The sequence below is a fragment of the Gymnoscopelus microlampas genome (assembly GCF_963454915.1).
Source record: "Gymnoscopelus microlampas genome assembly, chromosome: 4".
Taxonomy (NCBI): domain Eukaryota; kingdom Metazoa; phylum Chordata; class Actinopteri; order Myctophiformes; family Myctophidae; genus Gymnoscopelus; species Gymnoscopelus microlampas.
Genome location: NC_139941.1, coordinates 56,825,839 through 56,844,435, shown reverse-complemented (window position 1 = coordinate 56,844,435; position 18,597 = coordinate 56,825,839). Strand labels below are relative to the sequence as shown.

The following is an 18,597-nucleotide window of genomic DNA, read 5'->3' as shown; positions in this document are numbered from 1 at the left end:
CACCCCCCGGTGTGTAAAGACCTTTACTCAGGTAAATGTTGAACAATTTCTGAAAGCAAGGTGGTATACATGACTACTCATGTCTTGTTATAGTAGAGTTTGTTGATTACTTTTGATGCATTAATGGTCTTTTTCGTTTTCTCTCTCCTCTTTTTGGAGGTAAAAAGGTCTTAAAAGTCCTTAAATTGTCACTTCACTGTCATCTGAGGACCTGGCCCACAGGTTGAGAACCACTGGCTCTAATAGACCGAAACGTTGTTATATTCCCATTAAACTTGTATTCTTATGTTTGAAGACAGTGGCCCTCATTTATCAATGGAGTGTAAAAAACGCCTTATATTTTTGCCTATATTTCGCCTATTTCGCCGTGACATTTATCAAGTGATCCTATACAGTCAATCCTAGCGTACATTTGGTCGGAGCTTTGATAAATCTTAAGCCTGAAACCGAGCGTCATTTAAATAACACGCCTTTAAATATCCTCAAAACGTCCCGATTTTACGACATGAAGAACCAGAATACGACCAAACAAATCATTGGAAAGCCAATAAGAAATGGTTTCCCCCGCCCGCCTGGCTGCCTGTCAAGAAACACACATACACACACACACACACACACACACGAACCTAACTACTTACAAGCCAAACTGTCTTTCATGTAAGTAGGCTAGTAGCCTACATGAATGACAGATTATGATAACCAATCACATCGCCAGTATGGAATATGTTTGTATATTCATTTATTTACCCCATACCGAGCAGTGTGCGTTCGAGTTACACTAAAATAAAGCAGTCATGTAGGCTTCACAACGCCTGGCGATGCGACGCGTTGTGAGCTTGTAGATCTGCTGTTTTCAAATAGACAATGCAGCCAGATCTTATCTGAATGACTGTTAAAGCAGTTTGTTTAAATGAGTTTATAAAATGTTATATTTTCACAGGGATTATTTATTAGTGTGTTAGATATACATGTAGGAGTGGATACATGTGTTCAGATGCCTGTCAGACGGTCAGAAAAAGCTGCTCTGCAGGTCTAGGATGGAACAAACAGGTTCAGCCAAAGACAACAACAGCCTCAGACCTGACGTGAGATCTGAACGGGCCGTAGGCTGAAGCCAAAGTCAGGATATATTGATAAATGCCTGTGATCTCGCCGCACGCCCATTATTTGGTCTGCACCGCGTTGATAAAGTGCTGGGGATCTGGAATGGCCCTCCCCTCCCCTCCTCTCCTCTCCTCTCTTACAAAACACTTGAACCTTTTTATCAGCTTGACATTCAAAACAAACTTTATTCATATAAAAAGTATGTAAACAAAACAGAGCTAAATTCAACAGAGTAATTTGGTGATTGATTGGATCTTCACTGTCTGTCTGTCTGTCTGTCTGTCTGTCTGTCTGTCTGTCTGTCTGTCTCCAGTGAGTCATCCAGTCAGTAAAGAAACAGTCAGTAGATAAACAGTCAGTAAAGAAACAGTCAGTAAAGAAACAGTCAGTAAAGAAACAGTCAGTAAAGAAACAGTCAGTAGATAAACAGTCAGTAGATAAACAGTCAGTAAAGAAACAGTCCGTAAAGAAACAGTCAGTAAAGAAACAGTCAGTCTACATGCGGCAGGTCTCATGGAAAGCCTCCAGGGTCCTAAAGTCTCTCCATGTTGGAGGAAGTCCATCCTGAAGGAAACGCCCACAGCGCTGACAGGAGCCCTGGAACAACTTGATGTACGACCTCAGCCACGTCTAACACACAACATATACACAACATATACACAATATATACACAACATATACACAATATTACATATGGGTTAAAGTTCTCTACATGTTCACAACACCTCACACTGTCATCATCATCACATCAGCACTATTGATAACTGTATTGATAACAGTATTGATAACAGTATTGATAACCCATCATGAAGGAGCGGACCACCACATCAGAATGAATGATAACTGATCAGTAGTATTAGGGGTGTCACGATACTCGATACGTATCGAAATCGAACCGAAAATGACGTACGATACAGTGTATCGAAATCAAAAGCCGTATCGCGATTAAAAAAAAAATACTCCCGCGCATGCGCACATCCGATTGCACGTCCGGGTGAAGCCATGCTGGAGCTGCTGTTGTGTTTTTCCGTGCATCGCGCATGCGTGCTTACGTCGGGGGAGGAAAAAAAAGACGACACGACAAACCCACACACAGTGCACTGCACACCGCAGAGGAGTTTGGAGGAGAGACAGAGAGAGAGACCGCTGTAGCGTTGCGTCTGTACTACTACTTTACATTTCACCATGGCCACTGCTGAAGCCAGCGATGGTAATGATGATACACAAACGGAAGAATTGGAAAACCCTCCCGCTTCGTCAAAGTCAAAAGTCTGGCAATATTTTGGCTTCCCAGTGAATTATGAGGGCACCCGACGCGTTGTTAACAAAACGGCTACCGTTTGTCGATTATGCTCCACACGTGTACCGTATCCCAGCTCAGGCAACACGTTATATATTGGGATGCATATTCGCAGGCATCACAAAGACATTGATCTGGCCGGTAAAAGGATGACACAGCCAACAATTCCAGGCTCTTATAGAGCCAAACTCCCACATCTTTCGACCCGCGATCAACAAATAACGAGCGCAGTTGGGGTGTTAATAGCATTAGACATGCGACCCCTTTCAGTGGTGGAGAACACTGGGTTCAATCATTTGATCAGTGTCCTAGAACCACGTTACGAAATGCCAAGCAGATCACATATGAGCACAAAAGTGTTGCCTGCCTTGTATGAGAAGGTGAAGGCACAAATGATAGAAGGGCTGAGCCATGCAGAATTAATTGCCTTAACAAAAGATGGGTGGACCTCCAGAGCAACAGAGAGTTACATCACCATAACAGCTCACTACATTGAGAATTGGGAGATCGAAAGCCCAGTACTTCAAACGCTCCCAATTTATGATGCCCACACAAGTGAACATTTGTCTAAAGGATAATTCCTTTCAACAGGTCGTTCATGAAAGTCCTTGCGGTCTTGTTTCCAATGAGAACCTGTGAGCAATTAGGGGTTAAGAGTCTTGCTCAGGGATGATTTCATCGACACATATGCTGGCCTGGCCTGGAATCGAACCTGGGGCAACCAGGGCCTCTGGCTCCCTAGGCGGGCTCACTAACCACTCAGCTATGGCCACCCCTCTGATTTCCTGAAGAAAGCAGCAGTGGAATGGAAATTAGACAGACCCAATGCAAAGATCCCTGTGACAACAGATAATGCCAAAAACATAGTAAATGCCACAAAAGAGGCTGGAATGTCGCCACATGTAGGTTGTTTTGCACACACAGTGAATCTGGCAACACAGAAGGGGTTAGGAGTTAACCAGATGTCCCGTATTCTGGGCAAGAAGTCAGGAGGATAGTTGCTTTTTTCCACCGCAGTACAACTGCAGCAGCTGTCTTCAATAGCAAACAAAAGTTGCTAGGACTTTGTAAGGAACTTGAAACCCCTCACAAGCTAATTCAAGATGTTGTGACACGGTGGAACTCCAGCTATGAAATGATAGAACGCTACTTAGAGCAGCAAGTGGCAGTTTATGCTGCTCTCACAGAGGACAGCGTGAAAAAGAATGTGAAGGACCTCATCACCCTCACTGATGCAGAGATTAAAGTCATGGAGGCGGTGGTCGAGGTACTGAAGCCCTTGAAAACAGTCACTACTTTGCTAAGTTCTGAACAGCAACCCACTGTATCTATGGTTCTTCCCCTCCAACACACAATCCTGACATCTATGAGACCCAGTGACACAGATTCACCAACTGTGAGGGATATTACATCTGCTATAGCAGGTGACTTTAAGGAGAGGTATTCAGACCCAACACTTCAGAGCACTGCACTAGATCCTATGTTCAAGTCTCTCCCCCACCTGGATGACTTCTCTCGGAGTGAGATCTTCAAAACTCTGGCTGAGAAAATCTTGCAACAGCATCCAACACAGGTATGTATATATGTATGTACTGTATATATATATATGTATATACATATATACTGTATATATCCAACACAGGTATGTGGTCAATTCATTTAACAAAGAAATCTTAAGATTTACCCAATATAAAAAGTCATGTTAAATATTAAAAGTGATATAATTCTTCTGAGATGTAATTAGTTTAAAGAACATTTTAATATTTCATGATAGCACAGTAAGCACACCAAACATGTCACCACAAATGGCCTCAGGAGGGAAGCATAGACCTCTCATTTATTTTATCTGTTTTGTGTGACCTTTGACCCAGGCCTCTGGAGAAGAGCCCAGCCAGAGCCCTGCAGAAGGTTTAGAGACTGCATCCGGAGCCCCTCCCCAGCAAAGAAAACAGCACTCAGTGAACTGTTTGGCAATTTCTTTAGCACAGCCCCCACCACATCAGTAGCAGGAGCCCCCAAACCATGGCCTGAAGTTGTGGAAGAGGAGATTCAGATCTACAAGATGGTCAAAGTCACCCCTCTAGAGTCAAATCCTCTGAAATGGTGAAAAGACAATGAGCAGTCTTATCCACATTTAGCAAAGCTCTCCAAACATTATCTTGCTGTTCAAGCAACAAGTGTTGAAGTGAGAGAGTGTTCTCAACAGCAGGAGACATTGTGACAGCTCAAAGGAATGCCCTCACTCCAGAACATGTGAACATGCTCATCTTCTTGAAGAAGAATTTGAAAATAAAAAGTGAATAGTATGGCTTAGCTTATTATTCACATTTCTTGTCTGTTAAAGCTCTTACCTGTTCAAACAATGTGAACATATTTTAGGAAGTCTAAGAACATGTAGCCAAATAACAGTTGTCTTTGGATCCTTTTTTCTTACATGTTCAACTTTGTATTTATTTAGATTTTATTTAGTTATAGAGCTTCACAACAATGTTGTTGTTGTAAGGGCATAAAACCCTTTTTCTTATTCTCATTTGATATTATTCAAATAAAAGGGACTTATTGAGAAACGTGTTTTTCTTTACAAATCAAGACAATAGCCTAAATTAATAATCATATAGGCCTCAAAGCTGAAAAAAAGGACGTTTTAAAAATATATTGTATCGAATCAAATCGTGACCTTAAAATCGAAAGTCGAATCGAATCGTGGATTAGACGTATCGTGACACCCCTAAGTAGTATTGATAACTGATCAGTAGTATTGATAACTGATCAGTAGTATTGATAACTGATCAGTAGTATTGATAACTGATAACTGATCAGTAGTATTGATAACTGATCAGTAGTATTGATAACAGTATTGATAACCCACCATGAAGGAGCGGACCACCACATCAGTAGTATTGATAACAGTATTGATAACCCACCATGAAGGAGCGGACCACCACATCAGTAGTATTGATAACAGTATTGATAACCCACCATGAAGGAGCGGACCACCACATCAGTAGTATTGATAACAGTATTGATAACCCACCATGAAGGAGCGGACCACCACATCAGTAGTAATGATAACAGTATTGATAACCCACCATGAAGGAGCGGACCACCACATCAGTAGTATTGATAACAGTATTGATAACCCACCATGAAGGAGCGGACCACCACATCAGTAGTATTGATAACAGTATTGATAACCCACCATGAAGGAGCGGACCACCACATCAGTAGTATTGATAACAGTATTGATAACCCACCATGAAGGAGCGGACCACCACATCAGTAGTATTGATAACAGTATTGATAAGCCACCATGAAGGAGCGGACCACCACATCAGTAGTATTGATAACAGTATTGATAACCCACCATGAAGGAGCGGACCACCACATCAGTAGTAATGATAACAGTATTGATAACCCACCATGAAGGAGCGGACCACCACATCAGTAGTATTGATAACAGTATTGATAAGCCACCATGAAGGAGCGGACCACCACATCAGTAGTATTGATAACAGTATTGATAACCCACCATGAAGGAGCGGACCACCACATCAGTAGTAATGATAACAGTATTGATAACCCACCATGAAGGAGCGGACCACCACATCAGTAGTATTGATAACAGTATTGATAACCCACCATGAAGGAGCGGACCACCACATCAGTAGTATTGATAACAGTATTGATAACCCACCATGAAGGAGCGGACCACCACATCAGTAGTATTGATAACAGTATTGATAACCCACCATGAAGGAGCGGACCACCACATCAGGCATCTGGGGCAGCTGGTAGTGGAGGAGAGCTGTGGTAGCGTGGTCCGTAACCTAGCAACAACACAAACACATTTCACTGAGAGATGATCATATTCTGAACCATTCACCTCAAAAACATTTATATTATTCTGCTTGTAGATCTGATTTTCAATGTGTGTGTGTGTGTGTGTGTGTGTGTGTGTGTGTGTGTGTGTGTGTGTGTGTGTGTGTGTGTGTGTGTGTGTGTGTGTGTGTGTGTGTGTGTGTGTGTGTGTGTGTGTGTGTGTGTGTGTGCGTGTGCGTGTGTGTACCTTCTGGAACACCAGATGTTGAGATTTGGACCAGATGTCAAGCTGAGAAGAGACATTACATACACATTACAATAAGTTCAACATAGGCAGGCAAGAACACTACTAATCACCAGAAGTCTGAAGTGTATTCTCTTCTAAAACAAGCAACTAAGAGTATACCTAGAGCTAAGGTAAAAGTACAATATATCAGCTACCTACTGTCTTAAACAGATGAGACACATAGGAAAATCAAATGAGCAAGAGCTAAAACAAATAAGTGTATCAAATAAACAAGATCCAATTCAAACTAGAAAAAGTGCTCCTCGGAGCACAACTCTCCGCCAGAAGACTTGTGTTGGTTCGAAGGTCGCGAAGGTCGCTATCCCTCTTGTATATGTAAGTGTCCTATCCATCCTGTCTGGGTAAGCGTCCTCTTCCGTTCATTCTGTGTAAGTGTCCTATCCCTCCTGTCCTATCCGTCCTGTCTATGTAAGTGTCATATCCCTCCTGTCTATATAAGTGTCCTATCTGTCCTATCTGTCCAATAAGACAGATAGGAACAATTGGACCGCGACTACTTGACTACTTCCGGTTCGAAGGTCTGGGAGTGAGCTAGTGGCCGGATTTTCGGTATTGGAATCTGGCTTATCACAGTGACACATGTATTTATAGGTCGCTATCCCTCTTGTATATGTAAGTGTCCTATCCAACCTGTCTGGGTAAGTGTCCTCTTCCGTTCTGTCTGTGTGAGTGTCCTATCCCTCCTGTCTGTATAAGTGTCCTATGTCATATCCCTCCTGTCTATATAAATGTCCTATCTGTCCTATCTGCCAATTATGCATCAGCCATGCAGCCATTTCATGGTTCCCGTCTTACCTCACTCTGACAGTGGCGGAGACACTGTCAGAGTGATGCCATGTATATATAGGCCCGGTGGCGTCACTAGCCAATCAGATCACAGTATTTCACGTGTCACGTGAGGCTTGACCAATCGGTGTGTCATGTTTAGAAAGTGAAAACGCAGTGATAACAATACTCTCCTGGCGGAGAGTAATAAACAAGATCCAATTCAAATAAACAAGATCCAAGAGATAGCAGACACACGTTACCATGGAGATCAAATAAACTGACAATCTGCCAGTTGCTATGGTTACAGACAGACAGACAGACAGACAGACAGACAGACAGACAGACAGACAGACAGGCAGGCAGACAGACAGATAGGCAGACAGACAGACAGACAGACAGACAGACAGACAGACAGACAGGCAGAGAGGCAGACAGACAGACAGACAGACAGACAGACAGACAGGCAGAGAGGCAGGCAGGCAGGCAGGCAGGCAGGCAGACAGACAGACAGGCAGGCAGGCAGGCAGACAGACAGACAGACAGACAGACAGACAGACAGACAGAGAGGCAGGCAGACAGACAGAGAGGCAGGCAGACACACAGACAGACAGACAGACAGACAGACAGACAGACAGACAGACAGACAGACAGACAGACAGACAGACAGACAGACAGACAGACAGGCAGGCAGGCAGGCAGGCAGACAGACAGACAGACAGACAGACAGACAGACAGACAGACAGACAGGCAGGCAGGCAGGCAGGCAGGCAGGCAGGCAGGCAGGCAGGCAGACGGGTACCTTTCCGTCATCAGAGTAAACGTTCTCATTGTATCCTCTGACGATGGTTCTGTCGATGAACAACGACCTCATCACAACGATGGCCTTCAGCACCTTACCCAGAGTCACCTGGTAGAGAAACAGTTTACAGCACTTTACAACACTTTACAGCACCTTACCCAGAGTCACCTGGCAGAGAAACACTTAGCAACACTTTACAGCACCTTACCAAAGATTGTTAATATAGGAAGATACACAATCTAACACAATCTAATAACCTAACTAACAGACTAGTGTATTTTAACAACAACAGTTGGCAAACGGATGCAGAAGACAGCCATCTCCATCAATGTATAAAGTCTTTGGGTATAGCCAGCCAGCAGAGAAGCAATTATTAGATAAATATACATTCTGGATTCCAGCAGCTCTCTGGGGGCGGGGTTTGCCAACCGCTCCAGTGGGTTCCCAAATCACACATTAGGGCCAACTGGAAAATCTCAAAAGAGAATTGTATTTAAAAAAAAAGAGAAATCTGAAAAGGAGCAGTTTTAAACATCAGTGTGTGTGTGTGTGTGTGTGTGTGTGTGTGTGTGTGTGTGTGTGTGTGTGTGTGTGTGTGTGTGTGTGTGTGTGTGTGTGTGTGTGTGTGTGTGTGTGTGTGTGTGTGTGCGTATGTGTGTATGTATGTACCAGCAGTACAGCCGACGTTCCGTTGGGTCTGAACAGTTCGATGGTCATGTCAGGAAACATCCTTCCAATACGAGAGATGACGTCATCCACATACCTACACACACACACACACACACACACACACACACACACACACACACACACACACACACACACACACACGATTCTTAGTCATTAAATCAAAGTGATGAATTGAAACACTGAAGGCCACCGCAGAGGCCTAGCTGAAACCAAGGGGCAGGTAAAGCAACCAGAAGCTGTCGACCCGCATCACCCCTTAGATGTTCCCCAGAGAGGCTACAGCCACTCACTGCACCTACTCCCCCCTCACCCATAGACATAGCACCACCCCTTACATGTTCCCCAGAGACACTACAGCCACTCACTGCACCTACTCCCCCCTCACCCATAGACATAGCATCACCCCTTAGATGTTCCCCAGAGACACTACAGCCACTCACTGAACCTACTCCCCCCTCACCCATAGACATAGCACCACCCCTTAGATGTTCCCCAGAGACGCTACAGCCACTCACTGAACCTACTCCCCCCTCACCCATAGACATAGCATCACCCCTTACATGTTCCCCCGAGACGCTACAGCCACTCACTGAACCTACTCCCCCTCACCCATAGACATAGCATCACCCCTTACATGTTCCCCAGAGACACTACAGCCACTCACTGAACCTACTCCCCCTCACCCATAGACATAGCATCACCCCTTACATGTTCCCCAGAGACACTACAGCCACTCACTGAACCTACTCCTCCCTCACCCATAGACATAGCATGCTCGGTTCTCTCGCAACATCTGGCAACACTGATTGAACTTCCGGCTGCAGGTTTGCCACCCAGAGTGCCAATTAGAGGTGCTGTGATCAAGATCTTTGCGATCCGATCGCGATCAGGCAGCACCAAAATAGATCAGATTCCGATCAATACCGATCCTTTATGGCACATAATAGTCTCTATACTGTCTATCTCATGTTGTACTTAACTCTCTCAGTGCCAGAACGAGTTATCCCGAGTTTAAAAAAATTATTATAATAATAAAAAAATGAAAAAAATGAAAAAAATGTTCAGAACCCAATATATCATTATCTGAAGATTTGCTGGTGATATAACTTAACAGTCACAAGGTATTTATACACATACTTGTGTGGATGACCATTTTAACGTCATGGTATAACTGTACCTCTGTACTTTCAATCAATCCATAAAGTAGTACTGTACTTACTGAGGAGGCAGAACCAGAGTACTGGGCTGGACTTTGGGACGTCTCTTGGCCGACGCTCCCATCTGATTGGCCGATCGTTTGAGTGACTGCTGGTTCAACAAACTGGAGGCGAGGCCAGCGTGGTACTGGAGCTGGAAATGTATTCAAATATAAACTTTCACCTCTGTGCTTGATTAGGAGCCGTCACAATTATCACATTATTTTTGCATAATCGTCATCATCGTTTCCATGTTGAAATCTTTTCAAACATTTTCAAAAATAGTAGAACTAGCAGATCTACAAGCTCACAACGCATGGCAAATTTCCACTATTCATGTTTTTTTTAAGCATAAAGTCCTTTCTTTGTACATTTATGTTATTTGTCATATCTGCACCTGTGCGACTTCAAAGCCTAAAAGCCAAACAGAGATGATGATGTAATCTTTATACATACTTATGTTCAACGACAAAAACCCAATTACATCATTCATCGCATTTGTGTGACAGGTAATGGTCATGTAAAATGTCAGAATGTTGACACAGCCCATATGCTCCATCTGTTGTTCTTTGTTGGAGAAACGTTGCTCATGAGATTAGAGTCGTTTACGATAACGATACCAGCAAGCCTGGAATTTGGTCATTTTAGGGGCAAGGCCACTTGGCCTTTGGTGTTGTAATGTTTTTGAGGGCACAAAGGCCAAATGACAGGGCAGGAAGGCCAAGATATTTAAGTCTAAAAAGATGTTTAAGTCCACGGAAATAATGAATTTAACTTGAAGGTTATTTATTTTGATATAGTATAAGAATAGTCTATCTGTGAAATATAACCCATTTATTTCACTAAATAATGTATTGGCAAATGACCAATATTTTGTTATATTAGTGTCAATCTCTCCTGCCCTGGATACCAGTATCGGAAAAGCTGCCGATAAGATACTGCCTAACACATTGGTTCTCAACTTGGGGTCCGGGGGCCCCCAGAGGTCCTTGGGGTGGTACCAGGGGGTCCCCAGCTAAATGTGTTAATACAGTGTCACACTCATTTCAACCACTTTAACCATATTTTAAACTTTGGCTATTCAAAAATAGCGGATCTACAAGCACTTTTTTTTTTACAATGAATTGTGGCTCTGGCACTCAGAGCCACACTGACAGAAATAGGTTCTCTGTTGGTTCCTATTCATGCCTCTCATTACATTCCTGAGTCAAGTGTGACACCAAGTGGTCATATTTGGTATGACATGTGTCTGGTTTGATTGATTGATGTACTTTATTTAGTAAGACATGAGAACAGTACATGGCAGTACATAACAGTACATGGAAGTACAAATTCGCAATACAAGGTCTACTAAACTGGATAGCTCAGTTAAGCACGTAGCTTGTTTAAGATGAGATCCCCATGCACACAAATCATGTTGACATATAAGAGACAGACAGATATACACACTACTATACAGAATGTCATACAATCAGTTTACAGGTTACTGGTATGAAGTATGAAGGGTGAAAAATATGTACAAAAAAGAAAGAGAGGGGGGGGGGGGGGGTAGGTTAGGTTAGGACATGGGGTAGGTTAGGACTTGGACAGGGGCCATTTTTGAATTGCAGCCTCCTGAAGGTGTATCTTTAGGGCATTTTTGAAAGTAAGTAGGGTTTTACACTCCTTTACTCCTTTTGGTAGGGCATTCCACATTTTAGATGAATAGCATGAGAAAGAGTTCATTCCCTTTGTTGTGCCAAATCTGGGTTGAACATGGTTTGTGGAGCTGCCTCTGGTGTTATGATCATGGACTTGATTAACATTTTGGAAGTATTTTGACAAATACAGGGGGATCCCAATGTTGTGGTGTATCTTAAAGACCAGGCCCATAGCAAGTTTGAAGACCAGTTTGAAGACGTTGACATCAGTTCAACTCAACTAATGCTTAACCTTTGAACCCTGCTGTTCTGTACCAAAAATACATCTACAGAGCTTGTAGATCGGTTATTTTCTGTGACCAACACATGGGGTTTGTGCTGTGGACTAAAACAACCACTGCATGTACAGTAACATGTACGTTAAAATATAACAGTTCCTTGATCAATGGTTCTCAAACTTTCTCAAAATGTCAGGGACCCCCATACCTCTGAGTGTACAAATGGGACCAAATGGACCCGTTACGGACCCTGTAAGGGTCCATTTGGAACCCAGCTCAAGGAACCCTGAGGGTCCCTGGACCCACCACTTTGAGAGCCACTGTCCTAGATTATGTTTAAATTACACACTGGTATCGGGTCGGTACTCGGTATGGATCAATACGCAAGTTATCGGAATCGGTGTCAAGAAGGAACAAAATGGTATGGGTCCATCTCTACATGTCATGTGAATATAAGCTCCTGAACTCTGGTAAGTCAGAGAAGCTGCTAGTCGGCCCAGATAAACACACCCATCTGTTCAATACACAACTCTAAACTAGTGGTTCTCAACCAGTGGTCCGGGGACCACCAGTGGTCCTTGCGGGGGTCCCCGGCTAAATTAGTTAACATAGCGGTACAATCATTTTAACCACTTAGCTTTGGCTATTTAAAAAAATAATTTTGTAAATTTGTGCATGTGTTTGAATATATATATATATATATATATATATATATATTTTTTTTTTTTAAGCAAACATTTTTAACTCAAATCTTTGCTTCTGGGGGTCCCTGGCAACAAAACATTTTCAGATGGTGGTCCGCGGCCAAATTTAGGGGTCCTTGGCATGAAAAAGGTTGAAAACCACTGCTCTAAACCTTGATGGCTGTTCAATAACCCACAAACCAACAGTCAGAAGTTTAGGAGTAGTTTTTGACCCATCCCTATCCTTCACACACCGTATTAAAAGCATCCCAACATCTGCCTTCTTCCATCTGCACAACATAGACACAATGTGTCCAATACTCTCTCTTCCCGATGCCGAAACCCTGCTCCACGCTTTCATCACTTCAAGAATAGATTAGTGTAATGCCCTCTTCTCCGGTTTACCATCAACAGCAACAAATGGCCTTAGACTAATCCACAATGCAACAGCTATAGAGCACTGAAGTCTGACGTCATTTACGCATTCTTCCTGGGTCGCGCCCCATGACTTCCGCAACCCAGGGGATGAACGAGTGATGTCAGGACTTCTGTACTCTATAGAATACTAACCAGAACAAGGAAATACGATCACATCACACCAGCACTCATAGCACTACACTGGCTGCAGATACAGGCCAGAGCCCACTTCAAGTTACTACTCCTGACCTATAAAACCTTAAATAGACTTGCCCCATCCTACATGTCCAGTCTAATAACCCTTATATCCCTGGACGTCCACTACGCTCCCAGGATGCTGGTTTCGTCACAGTCACAACACATAATAATATAACAGTTGGGGGCAGAGCATTCACACATGGTGCCCCCTGTCTCTGGAATGCTCTCCCTACAGCTGTTAGAGATGCCCACTCTTTGGGCATTTTTAAATATAGGCTAAAAACACATATTTTTTTACCTGCATGATGGTTCCCCCTAGTTTTATTCCAGGAGGCCACCTCTCCTTGCCCTGTTTTTTTTAACATAGAGTACAGAAGTCCTGACGTCACTCGTTCATCCCCTGGGTCGTTGATTGATTGATGTACTTTATTTAGTAAGACATGAGAACAACAGTACATGGAAGTACAAATTCACAATACAAGGTCTACTAAACTGGAAGACTCATAAAAGCACAGAGCTTGTTTCAAATGAGTTCCCCATGCACACAAATCATGATGACATATAAGAGACAGACAGATATACACAACTACTATAGAATGTCATACAATCAGTTTACAGGTTACTGGTATGAAGGGTGAGAAATATGTACAAAAGGAGAAGGAGAGAGGGGGGGGGGGGGTAGGGGGGTAGGTTAGGTTAGGACTTAGACAGGGGCCATTTTCCAATTGCAGCCTCCTGAAGGTGTATCTTTAGGGCTGTTTTGAAAGAGAGTAGGGTTTTACACTCCTTTACTCCTTTTGGTAGGGCGTTCCACATTTTTGATGAATAGCATGAGAACGAGTTACTTCCCTTTGTTGAGCCAAAAAAGGGTTGGACAAGGTTTGTGGAGCTGCCTCTGGTATTGTGATTGTGGACATCATTAACATTTTGGAAGTATTTTGACAAATACAGGGGGATCCCAATGTTGTGATATATCTTGAAGACCAGGCCCATAGCAAGTTGCTGTACTCTGTCCGCAACCCTAAGCCATCCAATCTTATCAAAATGATCAGGGGTTAGATGGATTTTGTAGTTGAGGCCAAGAAGTAGCCTTACTAGTTTGTTTTGGGATGTTTGGAGCCTTGTTTTTAAGGCCTTGGTGGTGTTGTGATACCATGAAGTACATGCATAATCGTAATGACCTTGTATGAGGGCCACTGCAAGAGTCTTCAGAGTCTTCTTACTGACTTTACGATCAATACTCCGCAAAAAGCGTGTTTTTTTGTGGACCGTTTTGATCGTTTTTTCAGCATTTTTGTCACCAGAGAGGTCAGCCTCCAAGATAGAGCCCAGGTAGGTAATTTCGTTTTTTCTTTTGATGATATCATCACCCGCTTTGATCGTGAAGCTCTCTGCCTTTCTGAGGTTAGGAGTGGACCCAAAGAGGATGCATTCCGTTTTGCCCAGGTGTAATGAGAGCTTGTTGTCGGAGAGCCAGATGCAGATCTTGTTGAGTTCAGAGCTGAGAGTTTTCTCAACCTGCAGCCTGTCCCTGTCCGAGACTAGCAGGGCCGAGTCATCTGCGAACAGGAACAGGTTGCAGTCGCAGGCTGACGACATGTCATTCACATATATCAGGAACAGTAAGGGTCCTAGTATACTTCCTTGGGGAACACCACAAGTCACTGGGAGGGGGGGGGACTGGGTGCCGTTTACTTCCACCACTTGCTCCCTCCCTTCCAGGTAGGATCTCATCCAGTTCACTGACGTGTCATCAAAACCTATTGCTCTGAGCTTATTGATCATAATCGGGTGATTAACGGTGTCAAAAGCCTTCTGGAGGTCCAGCATGACCATGCCGCAATATTTGCCCTTTTCAATCTCTTGTTTGATAGAGTCGTTCAAATAGAGAAGGCATGTGTCAGTGGAGTGGTTTGTTCTGAAGCCAGATTGGAATTTGTAGATTAGATTTTTCTCGGCAAGATACTTGTCGACCTGTTCATAGACTATTTTTTCCATGACTTTCGAGATGGAGCTTAGAATAGAAATAGGGCGGTAGTTGCCAGGGTCTAATTGGTTTCCTTTTTTGAACAGAGGGGTCACCCTTGCTTTTTTGAAGTCGTTGGGGACCTGTCCCTGTGTGGTGGAGAGGTTGAATATGTGGGTAATGATTGGAGCAATGGAGGCGGCTGAGTCTTTTAGAAATTTGGGGGGGATATTGTCGAGGCCTGTGGCTCTGTGTTGATGAAGAGCACTCAATTTTTTAAACACCTCTTCTGTTTTCACAGGGGAGAGTTTAAAGTCATCTTTGCAAACACCCTGTTTTTCGTAAAATGAGACAACATACTCCTCACCATATCTCCCAGAGTGTGGAGGAAGTTTTTCAACCAAATCTGAGGCTACGGTCGTGAAGAATATGTTGAGGATTTTACTCACTTCGTGTTTGGATGAAATGAGAGTGTCATTCACCTTGAGGCTTAAGTTTGAAAGCCTGGTTTTCAATTTTTTGCTGCAGCCTAGGAGGTTCTTGAGTAGCCTCCAAAGCTCTCGTGGTTTTTTTTGATTTTCCTCAATCTTGTCATCGAGGTAGCTTTTTTCTGCTAACAGGAGCATGCTATTTACCTTGTTTCTTAGCTTGTTTTTTTCCTTTTCAAGTTTAGCTACGTGGGATTCGAGACCTTTGTTAAAACATTTGGCTAGTTTGATCCTACTTTTATGAAGCTCAGAACACTTTTTGTCTCTGACTTTCATGGCAGTAAGGATGTCCGAATTCATCCATGGTACCGAGCGGGTTTTGACCCTGATGGTTTTCATGGGAGCCACACTGTCCAAAATTTGAATGAATTTGGTTTTGAAACAAAGCCAGGATTCGTCTACCTGTGTGCTGTTTAGAACGTCGGACCAATCCTGTTCCTCCAGTCTGTGATCTAAGTCCTCACTCTTATAATTTTTGAGGTCTCTGATTGTGACTGTTTTGTGGTAACCGGTCTTAGGTTTACGTTTCTTTCTGGTGCAGAAGATCATGTTGTGATCAGATATGCCACAGGTGGAAACACCACTATTTAGGATTTTTTCCTTGTCCGTTGTTAGAATGAGATCTATGGTAGTTTGAGAGGAAACACACAGCCTTGTGGGCTGAGTGATCAGCTGGTGGAGTGAATGCCGATCACAACACGCCTTGAATGACTTATACACTGACGCTTCCTTGCGGAGTATGTCAGTGTTAAAATCACCAAGAAGAATCGTCTCCGCATGGTCCACTTTAGCTAAGCATTCATCAAGTCTATCATAGAAATCAGTCTGGTTAGGAGGTCTGTATATGGTACCGACTAGCACAGGTTTGGAATGTTTAAAAATGATCTCGACCCACACAGCTTCAATGTTTTCATCCATCAGGTCTTCCCGAAGGATGCAGACATTGTCAGTATGAACATACATGCAAACACCACCCCCGTTTCTGTTCCTATCTTTCCTGAAGAGTTTGTAGTTTTCAATCTCAATCACAGAATCAGTTATCGCTTGATCAAGTTTTGTTTCAGAGAAAGTTAAAATGTCAACCTTACCATCATAAAACATCTGCTTGATTTGTGTTAGCTTGTCTCCTGCTAGAGAATTCACATTAAGATGTATCATGTGCAAGCCAACGCCAAACGATTTGATCATTTTTTCAATGGATAGGTGTTTATCCACTGAGAGATGTTTAGGAGCAGTCTCGGGGGGGGAGGGGGGTGTAGTGTCCATCAAAGCCATTGTTCCGTCGTGGGCATCCAGCAGTGGGGGTTGGGGGGGGTTGGGGGATTGGGGAGGGTTGGGGGGTTGGGGGGGGATGGGGCGCGGAGGTCCCAGCACGGCCTCTGCTAATGGTCCCATCACGGTCTCTGCTGGGACCCTGGCCCTGGAACGAACCGTAGGTTTGTAGCGGTGCATCAAGGTCTCTGCTCCGGTGAAAACAGCTAGGTGACTCCTTGGTTCCACGTTCTCGGCTACGCTGCATCTCCCGGTTGATCGCCGTTGTGGGTCGGTGCAAGCGTCCTCGTCGACGGCTGCGGTGGATACGACGTCGGTGTTTAGGTTGATCATTTGGGTTGATTCGCCTAGTCGAGTTGGTGTGAAGCCGTTGGTGTTGTCGTCGAGGCTAGCTTCGGTAGCAACGTTGGCTAGGCTAGCTCCGGTGCTCCGGAAGTTCTTTGTTCCAGCATGGCTTTGTTGTTGTTTTGCCCCGTTGCTTGTGGCAACGTTTGCCGCTAGCCTGTTGGTTTCAGCTATGAGCCGAGCGGATTCTCTATGGAGAATAACATTGGGTCATCATAGAATCGTCTCATATAAGAATTGTGGTCCATAAATAAACAAACTGTCTCTGCGATATTATCAGGGAGGCTCTGTATCGTTTATGATATGTCAGTCACTCATATTTGATACAGTCTGTTTCTGTCGGAAAATGTAACTAATTCGGCGGAAGTAACATTATCGTTCTCTCAGCGTCAGTTGATGCTTCATATCCATAAGAGTCAAAACGCCGGGGTCATTCGTTTATTTTTTTTAACACAGTTCTTATTTGACGAGATATTAAACACGTCTATGGGAATTCGCGACCCAGGTAGGATTTTATTTTTCTTCCTCTAAGCACCTTAACGTCCATAAGTATGTATATCATGCACAGTATACATACATTGCCGCTATGCTCAGGCACCGTAGTCATATTTTTATCTCAGGTACTTTTGTAAATATGTAGATAACTTGTTTGACATTTTTGTTGTTCTCTTGTTTGATCTCCTTCCCACTTGCCCCCCCCCCCCCCTCTTCTTCTTCTTCCTCCCCCTCTTCTTTCTATGGAAATAACGTTGTGAAAACAAATTTCACACACTTTTTAATAACAATAAACCTGATTCTGATTCTGATGTGTAAATGACGTCAGACTTCGGTGCTCTATTGTTCAAATTGTCCTTTCTTTTTTTTTGCCAAATCTGTAATTTTTTTCAGCTGTGCACTGCTTGAGCCGTGCACTGCTGCATGGTAATTGTTTGACCATGCGTGCGGGCACATTTTACTATGTTTCTTTGCTACTGTGTTTGTATGATGTTTTTGTTGTATGACCTGTAGTGAAGTGCACAGAGACCCTGTGGGGTGATGTTGCACTATAAATACAAATAAACTGAAACTGAACGTGACACTTTTGACTCTTCAATTCATTCATGTTTTGTTTGGTTAAGAGCAGAGTCCTCTATAGCAGGGGTCTTCAACGTTTTTCAGGCCAAGGACCCCCTAGCTGAGAGAGAGATGAAGCAGGGACCCCCTCTATATTGTATTAAATTGTTTCTTTAAAAAAAAAGTTTTTACTTAGTCTGCTCTTTTTTCCCTCTACACCTATACCTCTTTGCCAAAAATAGCAGATCTACAAGCTCACAACACGAGGCGTTGT

At 43.5% G+C, this 18,597-nt stretch overlaps 3 protein-coding genes across 3 annotated transcripts in view; 2 read left to right on the top strand and 1 right to left on the bottom strand.

Annotated features, from left to right (window-relative positions):
• LOC311043227 (HLA class II histocompatibility antigen, DQ beta 1 chain-like) overlaps positions 1-18,597 on the top strand; it is a gene marked incomplete at its 3' end in the record, with an annotated part of 165,661 nt that overhangs the window by 19,155 nt on the left and 127,909 nt on the right. The window lies entirely within an intron of this gene.
• Positions 1-18,597, top strand: part of LOC311044503 (uncharacterized protein) — a 253,501-nt gene that overhangs the window by 134,288 nt on the left and 100,616 nt on the right. The window lies entirely within an intron of this gene.
• LOC311043753 (mediator of RNA polymerase II transcription subunit 27-like) overlaps positions 1,439-18,597 on the bottom strand; it is a 17,580-nt gene continuing 421 nt past the window's right edge. Inside the window, exons 2-7 of the mRNA XM_084055111.1 lie at positions 10,007-10,137; positions 8,767-8,827; positions 8,098-8,205; positions 6,471-6,512; positions 6,154-6,231; positions 1,439-1,734 (exon numbers count right to left, since the gene is read on the bottom strand). Of these exons, the coding sequence (XP_083911237.1) occupies positions 1,600-1,734; positions 6,154-6,231; positions 6,471-6,512; positions 8,098-8,205; positions 8,767-8,827; positions 10,007-10,068 (486 nt within the window). The 5' untranslated portion in view covers positions 10,069-10,137 and the 3' untranslated portion in view covers positions 1,439-1,599. The remainder of the gene's footprint in view (positions 1,735-6,153; positions 6,232-6,470; positions 6,513-8,097; positions 8,206-8,766; positions 8,828-10,006; positions 10,138-18,597) is intronic.